Source organism: Vicugna pacos, chromosome 16, assembly GCF_048564905.1.
Source record: "Vicugna pacos chromosome 16, VicPac4, whole genome shotgun sequence".
Classification (NCBI taxonomy): Eukaryota; Metazoa; Chordata; class Mammalia; order Artiodactyla; family Camelidae; genus Vicugna; species Vicugna pacos.
This window is the reverse complement of record NC_133002.1, coordinates 41,700,522-41,723,349: the sequence shown is the minus strand read 5'-3', so window position 1 is coordinate 41,723,349 and position 22,828 is coordinate 41,700,522. Positions and strand designations below refer to the sequence as shown.

The 22,828-nt window shown below is 45.8% G+C and overlaps 2 protein-coding genes and 1 long non-coding RNA gene across 11 annotated transcripts in view; 2 read left to right on the top strand and 1 right to left on the bottom strand.

Moving 5' to 3' along the window:
- LOC116283670 (uncharacterized) overlaps window positions 1-3,554 on the bottom strand; it is a 29,447-nt gene extending 25,893 nt beyond the window's left edge. For 3 of the 8 annotated variants that reach the window (XR_012059686.1, XR_012059685.1, XR_012059683.1), the window contains exons 1-2: window positions 3,294-3,554; window positions 2,696-2,825 (exon numbers count right to left, since the gene is read on the bottom strand). This is a non-coding gene — a long non-coding RNA (uncharacterized lncRNA). The remainder of the gene's footprint in view (window positions 1-2,695; window positions 2,826-3,293) is intronic. The other 5 variants (XR_012059688.1, XR_012059682.1, XR_004193321.2 and 2 more) reach the window with 3 other exon arrangements.
- An 82-nt stretch (window positions 3,555-3,636) lies between these two features.
- Window positions 3,637-17,618, top strand: SPAG5 (sperm associated antigen 5). Of its 2 annotated transcripts, XM_006211954.3 has the most exons (24): window positions 3,639-3,791; window positions 4,061-4,189; window positions 6,376-7,466; window positions 7,569-7,743; window positions 11,182-11,256; window positions 11,521-11,613; window positions 11,706-11,840; window positions 12,054-12,173; window positions 12,294-12,386; window positions 12,488-12,601; window positions 12,967-13,060; window positions 13,225-13,372; window positions 13,452-13,554; window positions 13,735-13,868; window positions 14,080-14,218; window positions 15,062-15,173; window positions 15,341-15,427; window positions 15,689-15,809; window positions 15,924-16,035; window positions 16,424-16,504; window positions 16,666-16,821; window positions 16,902-16,976; window positions 17,104-17,184; window positions 17,424-17,618. In XM_006211954.3, the coding sequence occupies exons 1-24, from the start codon at window positions 3,741-3,743 to the stop codon at window positions 17,493-17,495; spliced, it is 3,591 nt and encodes a 1,196-aa protein (XP_006212016.2). In that variant the 5' UTR covers window positions 3,639-3,740; the 3' UTR covers window positions 17,496-17,618. The 2 variants fall into 2 exon arrangements, with proteins under 2 accessions (XP_031541186.2, XP_006212016.2); XM_031685326.2 differs by lacking the exon at window positions 4,061-4,189 and having other exon boundaries at window positions 3,637-3,791.
- Window positions 17,619-18,279: 661 nt separating this feature from the next.
- Window positions 18,280-22,038, top strand: ALDOC (aldolase, fructose-bisphosphate C). Its single transcript, XM_006211955.4, has 9 exons — window positions 18,280-18,416; window positions 19,622-19,743; window positions 19,831-20,042; window positions 20,154-20,208; window positions 20,303-20,463; window positions 20,585-20,668; window positions 20,909-21,083; window positions 21,210-21,409; window positions 21,541-22,038. Exons 2-9 carry the CDS (start codon window positions 19,632-19,634, stop codon window positions 21,634-21,636), a joined length of 1,095 nt encoding a protein of 364 aa, XP_006212017.1. The 5' UTR covers window positions 18,280-18,416; window positions 19,622-19,631; the 3' UTR covers window positions 21,637-22,038.
- Window positions 22,039-22,828: the final 790 nt, after the last annotated feature.

The following is a 22,828-nucleotide window of genomic DNA, read 5'->3' as shown; positions in this document are numbered from 1 at the left end:
AACCTCAATTTCTTGATTTACTTCTTTAAATAGTCTTCAATGTAAAAATCTTGTCAAAGCTTGAAAAATTTTTTAATTAAATAAAATCATATTCACTGTGTTATTGGCCCCTGTAATGGGCTGAACTGTGCTGCCTCCCTATTCATATATTGAAATCCTAATCCCCAGTACTTCAGAATGTGACTGTATTTGGAGATAGGGTCTTTACAGGCATAATTAAGTTAAAATAAGGTCTTATGGGTGGGCCCTAATCCTATATGACTGGTGTCCTTATAAAGAAGAGGAAATTAGGAAACAGACAAACACACAGGGAAAACCATGTGAACATATAGGGAGAAGACAGCCAACTACAAGCCAGTGAAAGAGGTCTCAGAAGAAACCAACCCTGCAGACACCTCGATATCAGACTTCTAGCCTCCAGAATTGTGAGAAAATATATTTCTGTTGTTTAAGCCACCCAGTCTGTGGTACTTTGTTATAACAGCCCAAGCAAACAATGGAGAATTGTGATAAGATTAATCAGGAATGACTATTTTACTTACAAAAAAGCATGCTACCTTCTTCCCTATAGGTTGGTTTTGTTTATATTATGAGACATCATTATTTCAGATTTCATTGGCCTCTCCATGAGTTTTACTGGTTTATGGAGCCCCACTGATTAGCAGCTGTCATACTGCCTCCTTTGTTCAGTACCTCATCATACACAGTAGCAGGGCTAATAATTCCAGTTTTATCCTTGAGTTCACTCAGAATTGCCTAGTGGATACTTAGAGGTGCTGTCTGGGCTATGTAATTATATTTTTGCAAATTAAACACTCTCTAATCCTAAAATTTAAAAACTACATTGTTTCTAAAAGTTGGACTCTTACTTCACATCATATACAAAACTTAATTTTAGCTACATCTAGCAATTAAATGTGATCATCAAAACATTAAAAATCTTAGAACATCTGGGAGACTAGGCCTACAAACAGATGGAGGAGATAACTTAAACCAAGACAGAAAATGAAAACACTATAAAAGAAAAAAATATTTACATAAAAAACTTGATGAATGAATCAACAGGATAAGAAATCCAGATGTTCTGAAAGGAAAGAAACACCTTGACCATAAAAGTTTTATCTTTGTGTGGCCAAAGATATCATTAATAAAGTCAAAGGACAAAAAATAGATCTAAAGAAAAATATTTGCAATGTGATGACAATGTCTGTAACACAGAACTCTTACAAATTAGAAAAGAAAAATAAACTTTTTTAAAGAAGGGCAAGGAAGATGACGTAATGAATCAATTAATTAGATCTGTAATAGTGTTAAGCTCAGAAGGCTCTGTATAAGATACTGAGTGGGGGAAAAAATGCAGAAAGTGTAAGAAATGATGCCATTTCTGTAGAGGACTCAATGCTTTCTTCCTCGTGTGTGTGTGAGAGAGAGAGAGTGAGAGAGAGATAGAGACAGAGACAGAGACAGAAAGAGGGAGACAATGTGAAAAAGAAAACCTGGAAGGGAGAGAGGAGTAATGCAAGTGTAAAGAAAAGGGGAAAAAAAGGCACTAGGCCTCAACCCCATAGACCCCAGTTTGCACATCAATTAATTTGGGGGAAAAAAATAAAAACAAAATGTGTGTATATGTGTGTGCACACATATGTTTTTGTAAATGTATACACACTATTGTTTATCTCAAGTGGGTATAATGGATGGAGGAGGCTTTGCCTTTAATATGTCTTTGCATTGTATTGTTTCATTTGCTACAAGCATCTATTTTTTATCATTTGAAAAACACCAAATTAAAAAAAATCATACAAAACACCAACAAATTAATTCTGCTTATGTTGCCTATTTACAATAGTATTTTCCCTTCCTCTACCTCTCCACATACCTCCTAATTTGCTGCTGGAAGCAACATATCCCTTTGGCTACTCACCTGACATCTGACATACCAACTGCAGCAAGGACTAACCATTCATTCCAAGTCACACTTTCTATAATAAGCTTTCACTACCGGCACTTAAAGAGTTTTCTGTCTTGGTTTTTCTGCCCCTTCACCCTTATTTTATTTGCTGGATCTTTTGGATTGACTAGAAGTACATATACCTTGGGATTCCCTCTGCTGAGTCTTGGGGAATCCCAGGCTCAAGTTTGTGTTCTTATGTTGTTTTTCTCCCAGTTTTCCATTCAAACAACTGTTATCTTTACTGCCTTTAGGCTGGGGCCATTATGTTTTTAGAGTGGTGTTGTCCAATAGAAATAATATAAGTCTCATAAATAATTTAAAATTTGCTAGTAGTCACATTAAAAATTAGGTAGAAAGAAAGATGAAATTAATTTTAATGTAATTTAACCTGATCTATCTAAAATGTTTCAACATGTAATCAATATTTAAAAATAAGATATTTTACATCCTTTTTTTTCATACAAAGTCATCGAAATTCAGTTTGTATTTTACACCTATAACACATCTCAATTTGGACTAGCCACATTTGAAGTGCTCAATAGCCACATGTGGCTACTGGCTACGGTACTGGACAACACAGTTCTAGAGGAGCCCCTCCCCTGAGAGCCTTGTAGTTAATAATACAGTTTTTCCTGTTTGGATTATTGCCTTTTCCAAATTCATTAAGACCTCAGAGTGTAAATAAGGTGCTGGGAGTGTTAAAAGGAACATAATTTATCATAAACTATAACTCTAAATACTTACCTTTAGGCTGTTGCCAAAAATCAGCTCCATCTACGGTAGCTAATTTCCCGCACTGAGGGGATTCAAGCGACAGTAGAATCCTTAGTATGTTGTTAGTGTGGGTTGCTCGCTTGACTCGACCATTTGCTACCTGTGGGGCATTGGGCAAAAGACATTATTTGTGACTCAGTTCCTTCATCTGTAAAATGGGGATATTTCCGGTACCTACTTCATAGGCCCTTGTGGGGATTAAAGGAAGTTTACGTATAAAAGGCTTTTGAGGATAGCTAAAGTGGTAGAGCTCATGCTTAGTCTGGGTTCAATCCCCAGTACGTCCGTTAAAAATAAGTAAATAAAACCTAGTTACCCAGCCCAATAAACCAAAACAAACAAAAAGGATTAAAGCCTTTTGGCAGAGTGCCAGGTGCCTAATAAGTGCTCAGTGCTTGTGACCTATTACTGTTAAACTTGTAGCCGGTTCTGAGGGAAGTCCCAAGAAAACACCGGAAATCCTGAAAAGGCTAAATTACAGCGCAGCTTGAGAACCACACCTCAGGCCAACGCAGACGCAGGACCTATGCGCGGACCAACCAGCCTACGTGAAAAACTTCCCACTCACCTTCCCTTCTAGACCTCAGGCCGGCTCCTTGGTCAGGGCTGAGGTAACTGGTTTTCCTCAGGGAAACCTGAGGAGAGACTTCCTAAGGCCAGCCGGCGAAGGCAGCTTTCCCGATAGTGTTAGGGTGGCTTACTGGAAGCACTAGGGATGGACTCCTCTACTGTCCAGCTACCTGGGAGCCCTCGCCGAGGTGAGGCAGGAATACCCGGCGCCTTGGGCCTGGGGCGCGTCCCAACTGCCGCCCGCGTAGATGGTGGGGGAATCAGCCGCCAGCGAGCGCACCTTGGCCAGGGCGGGGCCAACGCAGGCCCCGCCCCGCGCCCGCTGGACGCACTGAGGCCTCACAGCCAATCGGGAAGCGCGGAGCAGGTTCAAATAAAGACGGCGGGTGAGCATGGCGTCACCTCTAGGGTCCGGGAGGTGATCGCCTAGCGTTATGCGTTGAAGATGTGGCGGGTGAAAAAACTAAATCTTATCCTGTCGCCTTCGCCCCAACCGGTGAGTGGAAGGGCCTCATGGAGAGAGAGAGAGAGAGAGCTGGGCTGGGGTTTCGGGGCGGAGGCGCTGGCAGTGCCGAGCGTGGTGAAAAGTTGGGTCCAGCCTGGGGCGGAGGGCGGGGGGCGTGTGGAGTCTTTCTGGTCCTGATGTTCGGAGGACTGGGGTTGGAGCGTACTCTGCTTATTGCTCGTGAGCTTCTTAGGGAGGGAGGAGAGCTTCTTAGGGCAGGCTGGCAGAGCTCAGGCTTTATCACATTTTATCTTTCTTAGGGAAAACCAGCTATGAGAACACCTCTCCGAGAACTTATCCTGCAGCCTGGTGCCCTCACCAGCTCTGGAAAAGGGCCCCCTATTGGGGGATCCTCGCCAACCCCACCACTGTGCAAACTGGGGTTGCAGGTGAGATTCGCCTGCCCAGCTAGCTTCTCGACTGGGCTCCTTGCCGAGGCCGAGAGCTCAGAGGAACAGAGGGCCAGGGCTTGAACGTAATTAATAACGGTAATGATGTTTTCTACCTCGGTGACATCCATTTACAGCTATTCAGGCCAACAGAGAGATGCCCTGGGGTGGTTAGAAGAAATCCACTGAGAACCGGCACCTCTATTTAGCTGTGAGTTTTTATCACCTCCTCCCTACTTCAGTCTATCAAAGTGATAGAAGTACTATCACTTTGACTCGTGGTCTCTCTCTAATAGGGATTCACTTATGGAGAAGTCAGCTGCAAGAATGAGAGGTAGTCAAAACTCCTCAGGGGTCAAGTTACACCACTGGAAGGCAGGACACGGGCCACCATAGTTAGTTCCCCTTTTAGAATTGCCCTCACTAATTTGTACTTTTGTGAAAGGTCTTGAGAGAAATGAGGATTGACTATATATTTCTCTGCATGCTGCTTTTCTCATTAGTAATGTGGTTTAAATTCTTCCATGTCAACTGGCGTAGAAATAATTCATAAGATACTATAGTATGCATGGATCATAATTTATTCATAAATGGTCATTTATTTTTCCACTTTTTTTGCTTCTGCAAACAATGCTAACATAAATATCTTTGTACTGATACTTTTATTTCAATGAGATACATTTTCAGGAGTTGGATTATTGGTTTGAAGAAAAGATATTTTTAATTTTAATAAATTTTGCCAGATCGCTATCTAAAATAGCTATTAGAATTCATATTTTCTCCAGCATTATATGAGGATTTCCATTTCCCCACATCACCTCATGTAAGTCTAATTTTTTCTTTTTTCTTTCTTTCTTTTTTTTTTGGTAAATGGTCTTTTTAGCTAAAGCTTCTAAAATAGTTTTGTTTTCCTGATAATTCAGAAATTTTATTGTTTCTTGTCAATCCTGCTTGGAACTTGGTGAGACATTTCATAATGCAAACTCAGCTCTTTCTTTACCTTAGAGAAATTTTCTTCTAATACTTGTTAATCAGTGCCTCACCTGTACATGTTCTCTTTTCTCCTGGAACTTCTTTTATTCACATGTTAGGTTTGCTGGATTTAGCTTCCAATTCTTTTAGCTTTTCTCTCAGATTTACATTTCTTTTTATTTTTGTTTTTAAGATATTTCTCCCACTTGATTGTCCAGCCCAGTAATTCCAGTCTCAACTCTGATCATCCTCTTTCAATTCATATTACTGAAATTTTTTGTTTAAAAATTATATTTATTATTTCCAGAACATCTTTGTGTATATGAGTTGTACTCAGATCTTCTTACATATTCATATAGTTTTTGGTTCAAATAGACATGTGTTTCTTCCATCAGCTGTGTTTTGGTAGGGTCTACCTTTCCTAACTATCTTAGGTTTGTCCTTTCTCTGGCTACTAGGTCCACTTAAGTACATTCCTATTTTCCTTCATGTTCATTGAGTCTCAGGACTAGCAACCCTACAAATGGTAGAGAGTGCAGTGGTCTTTGTCCCTGTGAACCAGCAGCAGGGAGCTTGTCAGTCCCTTATCTGGGCACACCAGGAAGAGGTCTTTCTGCTCTTCATTATCCTCTGCTAAAAAGGCTAGAACTCTTCAACTCCCAAGAGTTGAATTGCTTCAAGCCATGTGTTCAGGACACCCTCAGCTTTCAGGGCGAAGGAGACTAACTAGGTCACTGGCACAGGTTGATGCTGCCCTTTCTCCCTAGGGTCCATGGATCTCTGTGGGCCAAGTGCTCTCTAACTCTAGTCCCCAGTTTCTCATCTGCTCCAAAAGGAAGAAAATCATATACCAACTCTAGATTTTGGCAGAACTTGACCCAGGGACCCTTCCTACCTAGTCCCATAGAAGTGAATTTGAGTTAGGATTGGAGAAGAGTGGGGTCACTTTCAAGCTACCATCTCCCCATGTTATGGATAGATTATTTTAGCCTTGTTTATACTGTGACCTGTTCACTTGGAAGGACCCCAAAGGGCTTCCCAGCTTTTGTACTAGGTCTCTGTAGTACGTAGCAAGTCTTAGCCAACTTTTTACCTAAGCAAAGGTAATGAGAACTCTTTCCTTTTTTGAGTTCAGACAGTATCCTGCACCCATAATTGTACTTTGAGAACCAGAATTGACTGTCTTAGTCAACTACTTTTGTTTCTGTTTGCAGGAAGACAGCAACAACTTATCTCCACTGGATTTTGTCAATGCTAAGAAGATAGACTCCTCTTCAGAACAGTTCAGCCATTCCTCAAAGTGGCTTGAAGCTTGTCAACATGAATCAGATGAGCAGCCCCTAAATCTGATGCCCCAAACCAACTCTACTCCCAAAACATCTGAGGAAGCTGTAGACCCACTGGATGACAATGTGGATAAAACCATGGTCCTTGTGCCGTCTCCAGGGGGGCAGCAGCAAGACATTATACTTGAGGCCCATTTAGATGCCGTGGCAGAGACATACAGCTTCTCTCTAGATGAGCCCTTGAGGCCAGGAGACCTGCTGAGAAAGGAGGTGGCACCCTGCAAGGAAGACAACTTTTCAGAAATTGTTCCTGCTCTGCGTGAGAAACCTATATTTCAGGATCCTCCATCTCATCTCTTAGAGTACCCACCAAATCCCTGTTCTGAGCAACAGCTACACTGCTCCAAGGAAAGCCTGAAGGACAGTAGCACTGAGGCTGTACCTGAGGACGTAGTCCCTTCTGAAAGTAATGCTTTCTTGCCTTCTTCTGTGCTCTGGCTTTCCCCTTCAACTGCCTTAGCAACAGATTTTCCTGTCAGTCATGTGGACCCAGAGGAGGAATTTGTAGAGCACAGAGCTGTAGAGGAGAGAGAAATGAGCTTTCCCACACTCCCCGAGGAGGCTGAATTGGGAGATCAAGCACCTATCTCAAATATGGAAGATATTCCATCCACATGCCTGACCCCAAATCCAGGAGAAATGGAATCTCAGGCAGCTCCAGAGCCTGCCATGGAAGATGCTGGTAGGATTCCCATCTCTGATACAGGGCCTTGGATGTCCCCCCTGGCCTGGCTGGAAAAGGGTGTAAATACCTCTGTCATGCTGGAAAATCTCCGCCAGAGCTTATCACTTCCCTCTGCGTTTCGGGATGCTGCGATTGGCACTACCCCTTTCTCTGTTTGCTCGGTGGGGACTTGGTTTACTCCCCCAACACAACAGGAGAAGAGTACAAACACATCCCAGACAGGCTTGGTGGGCACCAAGGACAGTACTTCTGAGACAGAGCACCTCCTGTGGGGGTAAGTGTCCCTGTATCTTTGTGCTCCAGGGCTTCATTCACCTTGACCTGCCTCTCCCATCCCTTTCGTTCTTCTTCTCATGTTCTTCTCTTCCTGCTGCAGCCGTCCTCCAGATCTGACTGCCCTGTCTCGACATGACCTGGAAGATAACCTGCTGAACTCTCTTATCATTCTGGAGATTCTCTCCCGCCAGCTGCGGGACTGGAAGAGCCAGCTGACTAGCCCTCGCCCAGAAGTTCAGGACAGCAGTGCACAGACTGACACCCCTCCCAGTGGGGTAAGAAGGTTCCTTCCAAAGTGTGGAGGATCCCAGTGAACACTCTTAGAATATATATTAAAGTTAAGGGTCTGGAAAATCCCTTAGAGCTGTGGGTACTCACTGTACCCCTGGGGTACATCAAAACTTTCCAAGGAATGCAAGCAAGGAAAGTTTCAGAGGAATCAGTTTCTAGATCTTTGTCTTCCAAATGCACTCTTTACTAATTTTTTTCTTTCCTACTTCCCTTTTCTCAGTTGCCCTTGCCCACTTTACTGACTTTACTAAAAAAGGAGCATATTTCTACCTGTCCTTAATCTTACGTTGTGAAGGGATAGCATTCAAAGGACAAGAGAAAATATTTGTACACATGCTGAGAAAGCAATTGACTGCAATGATTATGTAACATGGCATTTTTGCATGCTTTCAACAAAATTGAAGGAGTTGACTTTAATTATGTCAGTGGATCATTAAAATTTTTTGATGGAGTTCACTACAAGATTTTTGGCATATATCTCCAAAGGAGCACCTAGAATTGGGTGGCATGCCTTCTTTCATTCCTACTTATTACCATTATTTATGTGAAGAAGTTTTCTCACAAAATTTTACATCTATAAAAATGGACAATAGGCATAGAATTGTTGCTGAACCACATCTTACTGTAGGAATTATAGTAATCCACAGACACATGAACTAGTAAGTGGAAGGAAGCTCCATCCATTTCATTAATAGGTGATTCCCAATAAAATTTTACTGAATATTTTTATGATTTTATTAAAAATTATATTATTACAGTGATTAGTATACAACTGATGGAAATATTTCTTCATTCAAAAGAAAATTTTTTACTTAATGTCTTATGGTCAGGGAAACTTAAAAAGAATTTTAATTTAAATTTAGATGAACTTTTAAAAATTTCTTTTCTTTTTTTTCTGATTTTTTATCGAAGTATAGTTGATGTACAATGTTATATAAGTTACAGATGTACAGAACAGTGATATAATTTTTAAAGGTTATAGTCCATTTATAGTTACTATAAAATATTGGCTGTATTCTCCGTGTTGTACAATATATCCTTGTTGTAGAGATATTAATTAATAATAGACTTCAAAATGTAAAAATATATTACATTAGGCTAAAATTCTGAGAGGATTAAAATTAGAGGTTCAAGGGGAAGAGGGGATGATATAAAATTTCTGACTGTTAAAGAAGAGCTTGTTCATGTAATTTTTAAAGGTATCAAATAGTTTTCAGTCATTATGGTATATGTCATATTTATACCATTGGGTATATTTATACCATAGTGTATATTTATGAGTGATTTAACAGTTCTATTTCAAACTATCAATATTTATAATATGGTGGAAATTATGGCCTTTGTAACAATTTAAACTTAAGGATACTCACTCTTTCAAAATTACTGTAGGAGATATGAGAGGGAACCAGTTTAAAGACTTTTTCTAGAGGACTCTGGCTTTGATGACACAGGCCATGGAAGTAAGGGAACGTGTCAGGAAGGAATTGAGAGCCTGAGTGTTCTGGCTGTTGAGGTAATAGGTGGCTGCTACTAAGAAGAGATGGTCTCCCAAAACCCAAGACCTCCTTTGGATTGAAAATATCCTCAAAATAATGACTTTACCTTTTGCCAAAATCGTGGAAGCCATAGGCTCATCATTCTTCTGGCTGCTCAGTTTCTTTCCTGTGTTATCTAATTTTTGTATCCTTTCCTCTTGTCCTTGACTTTTTCGCCATCCCTGTGTTGGCCTTATATCCTCTTTCCTTGAAGCTTGCCAAATCCTTTTGGAGACCACTGAAGCAGAACCAAAGAGAGGAAATGACAGAACCTTCAGCCATTCCCCATCACAGAGCCAGGTCCTTGCTGCTTGGCTGCCTCATTCACACTAATCTCATCACCTGCCTGACTGCCCAGCTCTGAGCAGTATGTGTGCCCTGTCCAGGGCTCAGGGGGCACTCTTTGCACAACACAGCAGGAACTGATGACTGCTTTGCTGAGGAAAGGAGCAGTGAACTCCAAGAGCTCTGCCCCCTTAAATCCAGACTGCCGCAACATCGTGACTCAGCACTGCTGCTCCAGCGCTAGGCTTTTTCATAGATGATGGCTGCCTTGCAGCAGTAACAAAAGCTTCCCACTTTTCTCTCAGAACTTCAGAGTCTTTCTGTGGTTCTGCTGCCTTTGAGATTATACTTATCTATACTACATATCACACTAAGCTTTCATCTGACCCAAGATAATGAACTAGTAAGTGGAAGTGAACTAGAGAGTGAAGTAATAAAAATGAATAAGAAATGTTAGAGAATGTTACCATTATTGGTAACCAGAGAAATGCAAATTGCAACAATAAGATGCTATTTTCTTCTAACAAAATAGGAAAGAATAAAATAGATAATGGTGATAAGCATTGTCCTATTGTCAGTAGGGTATAAATTGGTTTAATCTTTTTTGAAGGCGTTATAGGACCCTTAAAGCAGTCCAGACTTTTTGACCCAGTAACTCCACTTCTAGGGATGTATCCTAAGGGAAAAAAAATTCTGTACAAAGATAACTTTTTTTAAATAATGAAAAAAAAATGGTGCACCCATATGATGGGATATTCTACAGTCATTTAAAAGATTTATGAAGAGTTTTTAAAAAGATGGATAAAGATGGATAAGTTTAATGTAAGTTCATGATTTTTAAAGAAAGGAAATCCGAATTCACATAATCGCTGAGAGGCTTTGGTGTAAGGTAAAATATAAGCTGAAGTTAAAAATGGGTGGTACTCCACTTTGATATTTCCCCCTAAAGCACATGGCTGCTCCAATAAGGAGAGTGAATATAAACTCAGGGCTAAATAACATTAGTATAATAAAATTGAGTAATAAAAGCAGGACCTCAAATTTATTTATATATTATAATCTCATTTGTGGTTTTTCTTAAGCATTACTGTCTTTCATCAAATCTAAGACATTATCACTATTAAGATGCATACTCATTTAAAATATAAAAAGATAATCATCTTAGAATTTACTGAATATGGTCATTTCTTTCTAAATCAGTAGTCTACAACTTTTTTTTTCCCCTGACACTTGAGTAAAGTAACATACTCATCAATTAATAGCAAATCCCAATAGCAAGGAAATCTGGTGTGGAAGTGTATTAAAATCTTTTAGGGTGGGTGCTATAATGTTGGTTAAAAACTACTGCTTCTAGATGATGAAATTATTAATGATTTCTTTTTCTATTTTATTCACTTTTCTATTTGTAAAATTTTAAAATAAGTATGCATTATCCTTATAATCAGAAAAAAATGTTACTTTAAAAAGGAAGTTTTTTTTACCTATCTCTGGATTTTTTTTTTTTCTGACTTGGCTTCTGTGTCTCAGTGAGTGGGAGGGGGAGTGAGCTGCTGGTAGTGCATGTAGCCTATGCAAAAGGAACAATTCTCTTTCTCCGGCTAGGTGAGTAAGAAACCCCAGCATCTTCAGGAGCGCCAGGAGATTGGACAGGCTCTGCAACAGGCCAGGAGTGTCATGGTAAGTGTTGATTGACCTTATACCATTGCTAGGTCTCCTGGGAAGATCAAGAATGGAGACTCGAGGGTGGTTAGCAGATGGTGGTACTCAGCTGTGGCAGTCTGCTTCTCTGGGAGAAGCAGAAGGGAGATTTCCTTTTGTTAAGAACATCTCTTCCTTATTGGAAGCTTGAAGTTGGGTGCATGGCTTTCCTCCCCAGTGTCCCTACTTACTTCCTGCTTAATGACTTTATCTGATCTAGCCCAACCATCTTTCCCTCTACAGCAGTCATGTGTGCTGGTCTCTAAAGAGCTGATATCCTTGCTTCACCTCTCTCTGTTACACTTAGATGAAGATAGAACTACTCTGAGTCAGGAGGTAAGCAGCATGATGAAGAAAGAGGCCTCTGTTGGGACTGAAGTTCAGTCAAATAAAGGAACCAGACACAGCATCTGATTCTTATCTTGTAGTCTCTGCGTGCAGAAACCTTGGTCTCCTGCTGTTTTGATGTGTTGAAGAAGTTGAGGGCAAGGCTCCAGAGTCTCCAAGCAGAAAGGGAGGAGGCAAAGTGCAGGGAGGAAATGGCTCTCAGAGGCAAGGATGTGGTAAGATGTCAGTCTTTCATTCCTAGATATGAGAGGTTTCTTCCCAAGGGTTCCTATGGGAATACAAATTGACTTGAGACATAGATGGGTGGCTGAAGAACTGCCTGCCCTGGGGAATAATGACCTAAACTCCTGATGTGATGGATAGTTGTGGCTTTTTGTGTTGTTTCCTTCCTTTGCCAAGGATGTCCTCACAACCTCTTCTCTAAACAGGCAGAGACAGTGTTAGAGGCTTTCTGTGCACACGCCAGCCAGCGCATCAGCCATTTGGAACAGGACCTGGCATCCATGGGGGAATTCAGAGGCCTTTTGAAGGAGACCCAGACCCAACTGGTAACTGAGATCATTTTCCCTCCCGAGATACATGCTGATACATGGGGAGGATGGTCACATACCCCCTCTTCCCTGTATCCAGCGGGAAGGGCCCCTCTATCAGCAATCCTTCTCGTGTAGGTGGGGCTTCATACTGAGCAAGAAGAATTGGCTCAGCAGACAGTGAGTCTTACTTCAGCCTTGCAACAGGACTGGGTGTCCATGCAACTGGATGTAAGTATTTGGGGCCATTATACTACTCCTGAAATCATAGCCAGTCCCGTTAGGAGCCTGTCTCAAGTGTGCTCTACTGACCTATTTGCTTTCCCTGTTAGTATGTAACATGGACAGCTTTGCTGAGCCGGGTTAAACAACTCACAGAGAAATTCACAGCCAAGAGCCGGCAGATCCTGCAGGAACGTGATGCTGCAATTGAGGGAAAGCAGCAGGTACAAACCAGAAGTGGGTACTGCTTAGGCCTGGTTTCCTCCTTGTCTACAGAAGGCCTTTCTGATGTGTGGTATCATTAGCCTCTTCCCCTGGACCTGTCTTCTTTCCACCTGTGTTTTTTGAGACCATCTAGTCCCTTTGCTGTGACACGGCCTTGGACCCAGTTGTTTCCTTTGCCCTTCAGCACCTTTTCAGCTACTTTCCTCCTGTTTCTACTTTTTCCTGAGGATCAGCCTTATTTGCTGCAGTGTTGTTACCCCAGAATAAGGTGGTTTACTGTCCTGTTCAGAAAGAGAATCTGGACTAAGTCTTGGGACTCTTGATTCAAGAAGAAATGTGTGAGGAAAATGTCTTTTTTCTCTAGGTTTCCAGAGAGCTAGAACAAGTCTCTTCATGTTTAAAAGACTGCAAAGGCCAAATAGAACAACTAGAGTTGGAAAACAGTCGCCTGGCAACAGGTGTGTGTGTGTGTGTGCGCATGTGTGCAAGCATGTATACCCTGATAAGACTGAGGTTTGGCAGTAGAGCAAGAAGGTGCTCTAGAGCACTTGTTTTGGAGCAGAAGTGTGGGGAGGTTTGGGCCTGTTGACCACGTGGTGTCATTAGGATGCTTTTGGTCTAGATCTCCAGGCTCAGCTGCAGATTCTGGCCAGCATGGAGAGTCAGCTAAAAGACCTACAGAGTCAGCATGCCCTTTGTACCCAGGACCTGGCCATGAAGGATGAGTTGCTCTGCCAGCTTACCCAGAGCAGTGAGGAGCGGGCTGCTCAGTGAGTTCCTCTCAGGTTATTGTGGCAGTAGGCGCCCAGGATGTAGGACCAGTGGGATCTAACATGAGGTTTCTGGCAGATGGCAAAAGGAAGAGATGGCCCTAAAACACATGCAGGCAGAGCTGCAGCAACAACAGGCTGTCCTGGCCAAGGAAGCTCAGGACCTGAAGGAGACCCTGGAGGTAAGGAAGATGGCTTGGAGCAAGGGATCTGGCAGGAGTGTGACTCTTTTCTGATGGTATTGAAGTGAAGTTTGAGACTGTGGACTGGAAAACATTCTGTTCCCAAGACTCTAAAATCTTCCCACTTAGACACATCCCACCCCCCACCCCCCATCCTCCTTCCTTCTCCTGTCTCCCCAGTTTGCAGAACAAGAGAATCAGGTTGCTCACCTGGAGCTGGGCCAAGTTGAGTGTCAGTTGAAAAGCACTTTGGAAGTGCTCCGGGAGCGCAGCCTGCAGTGTGAGGACCTCAAGGACACTGTGGAGAACCTAAAGTAAGATCTCTACCTTTCTGTGCTTCCCCCTTAGGGCTTTTCTTTCCGAGGGCCACTTCTAGAAGCTAAAGTCTTCAAGAAGGGAATTGTGAAAGGGTCCGAGAGCCTCTTGTTTCCTTCTTTGAATGTAACTCTGAGTTGGGATTTGGAGAGACGTACAGAGAAGGTCATCTGGTCTTTGGCCGTCTTTTCTGTTCCTTCCTTATCTCAGGGATAAACTGGCCAGCACCATAAAAGAGAAGCAGCAGCAGGACCTGAAGAAGACGCGCCAGTATTCCCAAGAGCTGGGGGTGCTGACTAAGCAACTGCATAGTCTAATCCTCTTCCTACAGACAAAACTAAAGGAGGAGGTAGGATCTGGGGCTTCCATCTCTTCCCTTCCAGTTGTATCTTTGAATAAAGACGGTTTTATCTCTTCCTTCCCAATCTATATACCTTTTATTTCCTTTTCTTGTCTTACTGCATAAGCTAGAACTTTCCCTACAATGTTGAAAAGGATAGAATCCAATTGAGAGAGACAGACTGAAGGGTCATCCATGTAGAAGTGGATGTTTTTATGGAGCTCCCGAGGTGGGACCACTTGAGGTATGGATTAGTGTAAAAGGGGCTAAGGATGAACCAAAAGGAATTAAAGAAAGACCTGTGGCTAGAGAGAAGAAATAACCAGAAAGATATGAGTCCTACCTCTGGAGAGACAGCCATGTCCCAGATGCTAAGAAAATGAAGTTTCTAAAACAACATGGTCATCGGTCATCAAATAGGTCAGGTAAAATAAGAGCTGAAAAGTGTCCATTGCATTTGAAAGTAAGGGTGCCATTAGTTTACCAAATAATGAAAGCTTTGGTGGAATGATGGAGCAGAAACCTGAGTGTAGTGGGCCAGGGAATCAATAGATGGTGAGAATTTTAGGCAAGAAATGTGGGGTTTTTTTCTTTTTTTTTTGTTTTTAAATTGAAGAGAAAGAGAAATGGTAATAGCTAAAAGGGTATTTAAGGTAAGAAGAAGATTTTTTTTTTAATTGTTGTTTTAGTGGAAGAGAATTAAGTTCAGGGAAAGGAGCTAATGGAGATGTTCAGGATAGAGAAGAGGTAATAGAGCAGCATTCTAGACGAGATGGCTGGTGAGTACCTGGAAATTCAGGGAAATCACTAACCCTGAAAAGAAGCTGACCTTTTTTTCTTCTTTGCCCTTAGGCTGAACCAGAGACCCTCCCGATAAGCATAGCCTGTGCTCCTTCCCAGGAACACCCTCTGCTCACCGACAGCGCCTTCCTGGGCAGCATCTTGACAGCAGTGGCAGATGAAGGTTAAAGGCCCTGGAATTGAGGGGTGGGGAAGTTGTGACCCTGCTCCTGATATCTGCAGTTGTTGAAGATGCCCACCAACAGACCTATGTCTCCCTGGTTTCCGTTATGATGGATCCTTTACTGGGTTATCATAGGGGCCCTCAATCATGGTCGGTTTTTGTTTTAGAGCCAGAATCAGCTCCTGCACCCTTGCTTGGAAGTGACAAGAGTGCTTTCACCAGAGTAGCATCAACGGTTTCCCTTCAGCCTACAGGTTAGGATGGGCTCCAGGGATCCTGCCTCATTTCTAGATCTGGTAGTGATGATAAAGACTAAAGCAGTGAGAAGCGCTTTGCTCTAAAAACCTCAATTCTACCTGGGCTCATTTCATTCCTGCCTTTTGGGATCTGTAATGTTCCGGACGGTCAAATCTGGTGGGTGGGGAACATGGAAAAGAGTTGTGGAAGTGATGGCTACATACTCCTTCCTTTTAGAGCTAAAGGGCTCTACCTCTATCTAGTACTTTCTCTTTTAGAAACCCCAGGCATTGAGAAGAGCCTGGAAGAAATGAGTACTAAGACTCTGGAGCTCCGGAGCCTGTGTTCCCTGCTGCAGGAGTCCAGAGAAGAAGCTGTCAGGACTCTGCAGCGGAAGATGTGAGTGGAGGGCAGTCTTGTGAGGGGGGCGGGTCAGGTGAGCAGCCCCTTATGTCAAGGGCCCAGCCAGCCCTCAGGGGCAGAGGAATAATGCTAAATTCTTCCCTCCCCTAGTTGTGATCTGCAGGCTCAGCTGCAGGCCCAGGAAGAACAGCATCAGGAAGCCCAGAAGGCAAAGGAAGCGGACATAGAGAAGCTGAACCAGGCCTTGTGCTTGCGCTACAAGGTGAAGGAGGGGCCTGGAAGTGAGGCGATGAAGAACTGGGGCAGCTATGCAGGCCCACTGGGAGCCGTTGTCTCTCCAGGAATCTGGGTGGTGGGGATTTTCCAACCATTGCCCTAGTTTTGTCCTTTCTGGGGTCAGACATTTCACATGTTAGGGAATCAGCTACAGGCTGATCGATCTCCTAGGCTGACCTAGAAGTCAGGAACTCCCGCAGAACTCTCAACACTGAAATGTGCCAGGCCTGACATAGCCCTAGCGGAAGAACTGGAGTGTCATCAAGTGGTATCCCCTGGGCAGAGCATGGGTCAGACACTAAATCCTGTCTTCTGGCAAGGGCTGCAAAGAAACCAGCTTTTCTGCTGCCTTCTTACCTCCCTTTCCCTCACAGAATGAAAAGGAGCTCCAGGAAGTGATACAGCAGCAGAACGAGAAGATCCTAGAGCAGATAGACAAGAGTGGCGAGCTCATAGTATGTGCATCATGATGCCCAGCATTCACCTTCTATGTCACTAGTAGCCAGAATCCCAGATGTGGGAATTGGGTCCTCTGGTCTACCCTTACTCAGCATATGGGATAAGGATAGAGAGGACCTCTGAGGGCTGTTGAATACCTCTCCATTCTCATCCCCAGAGCCTTAGAGAAGAGGTGACCCAGCTCACCCGCTCACTTCGGCGTGCTGAGACAGAGACTAAGGTGCTTCAAGAGACACTGGCAGGCCAGCTGAACCCTGACTGTCAGCCCATGGCGACTAACTGGATCCAGGAGAAAGTGTGGCTCTCCCAGGAGGTGACTCAGAGTTAACAGAAGAGCTGGGCAGCTAGAGGGAACCCCATGCTATGTCCCTACTGATCTGGACATATCTATAGGTGGACAAGCTGAGGGTAATGTTCCTGGAGATGAAAAATGAGAAGGCAAAACTGATGGTCAAGTTCCAGAGCCATGTAAGAATTTCCATGCCATTCCAGGGCCATTTCCCGTCACCACTAGCAAGTGCCCTGCCATATTTTCCTTCCCCCACAAGCTATGTTCTTTTAAGTATAGCACTTATGCACCCTATTTGCTTCTTAGAGAAACATCCTGGAAGAGAATCTGCGGCGCTCTGACAAAGAGTTAAAGAAACTAGATGACATTGTTCAGCATATTTATGAGGTAAAGGGGAGGGAAGGAGTTGATGCAACTAAGGCTCTTGGTATAGGCCTGGCCTCAGAGGTACTGATGAGCAAAGCTCTGGTTCCCAGCCTGTGCTGACAGCTGGCCCTGACTCACTGTTGCAGGCTTCTCTGTGGCTTCCATTTTCTCCCCTCTAACTCGGTGGGTGCTTCTAAGGGCTAGGAGCCTTGGGCCTTCGGCCTGTGACCCTGAGCTGCCTTTTCTGTATCTCTCCCCAGACTCTGCTGTCCATCCCAGAGGTCGTGAGGGGTTGCAAGGAGCTACAGGGATTGCTGGAATTTCTGAGCTAAGATACTGAAGGCTGGAATCTGTGTCACCGATTTTACCTGCAGTACTCCTTTACCCCAACACTAGACCAATTGGCATAGAGCCAGCTATGTTTAATGCTATTTAAATAAAGTATATTTCGTGTATTTCTTCAAGCTCACTGAATCTTATTTCATGGATGGGAGGTAGGTGAATGAAGTCTGGAGAGAGGCAGCTTGGCCCTCCTGCCTGGTTACTCCACACACACCCCTCCCACTGCATCCAGAGCCAAAGCCAGCTGCTCCACCTCCACCTTTTCTTGCTTCCCCAAATACTCGGCACTGGACTGCTTGTTCCCTGGCTCACAGCCTAGTGGGGAACAGACAAGGCTTCATTCTCTTACCTTCTCCATCCCCCTCCGGGGTAGGCCCTGGTGAATAAGTGGGTGAGGACAGAGAAACAGTTCCTTACTCAGTACCCTGTCTTGGACTCCCCACCCTGTTGGTGCCTCTGTCCCAACTATCCCATCCTTGGTGATTGTTTAGGTGCCTCTCCTTCACCAGACCAGGCTTCATCCCCAACATCCAGCACAGTGCCCTGCACAAGGTAAAGGCAACTGTGGCAGAAATGAGGGCAAGGCCATTTCCTGCCCAGGGGACCCTGATGGCAGGGCTCCACGAGCTGAGAGCTGCGAGGGGGACAGTTCACAACAACCTCCGAGATTCTGGCAGCCTAGTCACTCCACCTCGTCGCCCCGCCCCATGGGCGTGGCCGTACAGCCGACTCCAGTCCTGCGGAGGGGGCGTGGCCAGGGCCGGGACGTGCCGGCCCCGCCCACCGGGGAGTCACGTAGCTCTGCGGCATCCGCAGCCTCTTTTAGAGGAGCCAGGGTTGGGTCCGCAGCAGCTTTCGTTCCTGAGCTGGAGCTGTTCCTGTGGCTGCCGCAGCTAACTCGCTGCGCACAGGTGAGACACAGGGAGAAGAGGGAGCTGCTCAACCTTGCTGCTTCCTCTCCCTGACTCTTCTCTCTGTCATCCTTGCCTTGCTCCCGGGGGCCCCTTGATGTGCCTTCTCAGCTCTCTCCTTATCTTCTCTCTCCTTTCTGTCCACTGGAAACCCCATGGCTCAGCCTCTCCCACGGCACTTCTTCCTCTTAGCGCCCACGCCTGGACCTCAGCTTTTCCAATCCCAACTCTTCCTCTGCTTACCGGGTTTTTCCTTGGGGTCAGCCTCTCCCACCTAGACCATTAATTAATTAATTAATTAATTTTAAAATGGAGGTCCTGGAGATTAAACCCAGGACCTCGTGCATGAGTATGCTCTACCACTGAGCTATACCCACCCCCACTATCCAGACCATTTTAATTTCAGCCTCCTCCCTCTCCTAGGCTGAGTTGCCTCTCCAATTCTCCTGCCTTCTTGATCCTCCTAGTCTAGGTCCTTTACCCAGGCTATTTAGCCTGTCTCCCTGTCACCTCCCCACTAGGCTTCTCCCTCCTCCTGCATCTCTCCCTCCTTTCCTCAGGCTCTCTCCTCAATTCTTTCAACTGTGATTCTCTGCTCTCATCTGCTGATTGCCTAGGCAGTCAGGTTTGGGCTATAGAAGAAGAGGTTATGGGAGCCTGTGGCCATTTTTTGTGACATTCCTACTTCCTACCTGTCCCTCCTCCCACCCTTTTCCTCCAGAAGTGGAAGGAAGAGGGAGTAATGGGTGCTTTTGCTTCATTCTGAAGCCTTGGAAGTAAGTGCACTATTCCTCAGAGCCCTGCTGAGAATGAGGAGGGAAGTTGGAAAGACCAGGGCTTATGTCTACCTGAAGAAAGGGCCAAATTCAGTCAAAGAAGGATTGGCATCTTTGTCTGGGCAATAGTTTCTTAAGAAGACCTGTAGCTTCGGGGCTGCTCACCTCCCCACCCCCACCCGGGGGCTGGGAAGGGTGCCCACCAGGGACAAAAGGAGGTGTGGGAACTGGGGCCCTAAGCCTGTTAGCTGTCAGAGGGATTGTGGTGCCTCTTCAAGGCCCAGGACCCCTGCCAAGGACTGATGCTCTGTTCCCAGCTCCTGCTTGTTGGGGAGAAGGAAAAGGTCGTTTGGCCCATATGGACAAGAGAGGAAGCAGAGGAGGTGATGGGTGGGGGTCCAGCTTTTATGTCTTGTTTCCATTCCACAGGGCTGTCACCATGCCCAACTCGTACCCAGCCCTTTCTGCTGAGCAGAAAAAGGAGTTGTCTGACATTGCCCTCCGGATTGTAGCCCCAGGCAAAGGCATTCTGGCCGCAGATGAATCTGTAGGTAGGTGGGGGCCTGTGGTTAGGTGAGGGTAGAGGTGGCCAGGGAGTCCTGGGGATGACCTTGACACCCTACTTTGTTTGCCCCCAGGCAGCATGGCCAAGCGGCTGAGCCAAATTGGGGTGGAGAACACGGAGGAGAACCGCCGGTTGTACCGCCAGGTCTTATTCAGTGCTGATGACCGTGTGAAGAAGTGCATTGGAGGTGTCATCTTTTTCCATGAGACACTCTACCAGAAAGATGATAATGGGGTCCCCTTCGTCCGTACAATCCAGGATAAGGGCATTGTCGTGGGCATCAAGGTGCAGCCACTGGCTTTGGATGGGGGCTGAGCATGCGAATAGGTGTGTGCCTGTGAGAGATGGCAAGGAGAATCCGGCCTGGGTTCAGCCCTCTGCCTGTTTCCCCTACAGGTTGACAAGGGTGTAGTGCCTCTAGCTGGGACTGATGGAGAAACCACCACTCAAGGTACAGGATGGGTGGGCTTCAGGACCACAGTCTTGTTGGGTGGTTGATGCTGGCAAAGAAGGGCAGAGTAATGAGGCTGGCACTATGCCTGCAGGGTTGGATGGGCTCTCGGAACGCTGTGCCCAGTACAAGAAGGATGGCGCCGACTTTGCCAAGTGGCGCTGCGTGCTGAAAATCAGTGAGCGCACACCCTCAGCACTTGCCATTCTGGAGAATGCCAATGTGCTGGCCCGCTATGCCAGTATCTGCCAGCAGGTATGTGTTTGTGTGTGAGAGGAGGTCATATGGGTGCTCTGTGCCTGGTGGGGAGAGGGTTACACAGCTTTCTTCCATCCTACCTACCGCCCCTCCCAAGCTGCTCTGCTCTTACCTGCAGAATGGGATTGTGCCTATTGTGGAACCAGAAATCCTGCCTGATGGAGACCATGACCTCAAACGCTGCCAGTATGTTACGGAGAAGGTGAGTCCACATGTGGGCACAGACATATACGGCAGGGACAGCCTGACACGGAGGCTGTTCCCCACAGTCTCTGGCTCAGATGCAGGCACTTTCCTCAAGCACTCTTACTTGATCCCAGAACAGACCTGCGAGTCTGAACCTTACCCACCCTCACAGTCATGCCCACTCACCCCTAGACAGGGAGAGTAGTACTGGAAGTGGCAGGGGCCAGAATCTTAGTAAACCTCCTCTGATCCCCAGGTCCTGGCTGCAGTGTACAAGGCCCTGAGTGACCATCACGTTTACCTGGAGGGGACCCTGCTCAAGCCCAACATGGTGACTCCCGGCCATGCCTGTCCCATTAAGTATAGCCCAGAGGAGATCGCCATGGCAACTGTCACTGCCCTGCGTCGCACTGTGCCCCCAGCTGTCCCAGGTACCACCCTGCTTCCAAACCTGTTCCTATCCCTGAGATCCATACTCAGGTTCTTTTTGTGGGCTTTAGGGGTTCCTTACCCTGGAAAAATAAGGAGTGCAAATGAGTTTGTTTTCTTTACCCTAGGGGTGACCTTCCTCTCTGGGGGTCAGAGTGAAGAGGAGGCATCTCTCAACCTCAATGCTATCAACCGCTGCCCTCTTCCCCGGCCCTGGGCCCTCACCTTCTCCTATGGGCGTGCTCTGCAGGCATCTGCCCTCAATGCCTGGCGAGGGCAACGGGATAATGCTGGGGCCGCCACTGAGGAGTTCATCAAGAGGGCCGAGGTTGGGAACTAGGGTTGGTGGTTGGGGAGGTAGTGTGTAGCCAGGCAGCGGGTAGCATCCAGAGGCTATAGCCTGGGCAGGGTTTGGCCCCTATGGGCTGGGTCAGCCTACTTACCCCTCTCCTTTTCCAGGTGAATGGGCTTGCGGCCCAGGGCAAATATGAAGGCGGTGGAGAAGATGGTGGAGCGGCAGCACAGTCCCTCTATGTTGCCAACCATGCCTACTGAGTACCCACTCCATACCACAGCCCTCGGCTTGACCACCTGCACCCAGTTTTGCCTGTAGTTATGGCCAGGGCCAAATAGCCATGCAGAGCAGAGATACCGCCATCCATCACTGAGTCATCTTCCTTTTTTTCTCCTCCCCTCCCGTTTCTAATTGCTGCACCTGGGACCATTGGATGGGAGGATAGGGAGCCCCTCAAAGGGCAGGAGAACTTGCTAGAAGTCAGAGCAGGATGCCTGGGTCTCCCCCTGCCTCTACCAGCCCCCACAATTTCCTCATGGTGGGGTTGCTTCTCCTTGGGCTTTCCTTGTCCACTCTCTCTCCTGGGACCAGAGGGTAGGACACCAGAGCTGACTCATGCTTTGGGTACATACCATATAGCAAATAAATGGTAGCAAAACATGCTACTTTGTCTGTCTGTTTTACACATCCAATTCCCACGTCCATGTTTCTGATCTCTGCTGACTCTATCTCTGAGCCCTCTCTGATTGTGGAGGTGAAGAGGGTGAGTTTTGAGTTGTACTGGGCTTTAAGTTTATGGGGGATGGGCATACCCAGTCACCATTCCCAGCTCAGGCTCTTGCCTGTTCATGTCCAAGCTGGAGCGTGGCAGTGTGGAGGGCTGCTAGTCTTTCAGGAATTGCCATTTCAGAGGCACTTGGCTGCAGCTGCAGAAGGATGGATTGAGGCAAGACTTGAGCAACTCCTGAAGGCAGCTTTTGCACAAGGCCCAAAACTGGGATAAGAAAGGTTGGGAGTCTCTTACTTAGCTGTGTTGAGCCCTGCTGGGACTTGATGCATTTCGATAGGGGGAGCCACTGCAGGATGAGCACCTGGGCTTCTGCGCAACAGGGAAAATCTGCAAGGCTCAGGACTTCCAGACTCAGCAGGGTACCTAGGAGGTTGCCAAGCGCTTTTGCCCACTCTCATTTGGGATAGATGAGGGCACAGAGGGAGCCAATTTAAGGGTCTGGGCAAAAGCAGACCTGGTGAAGTCTCATGCTGAACTTTGACCACTTGGCTGGTCAAGCAGCTGGGTCTATCTGAGCAGATGAAACGAGAGAATCTGCTGGTTGTGTTCTGTGTGAACTGGGGAGGCCATGCTCTATGTAAAGTACACAACAAATGCTCCATCCAGCTATTTAAAATTGCAATAGGGGAATGTGAGCCCAGTGTGGCCCGATCTTATATTAA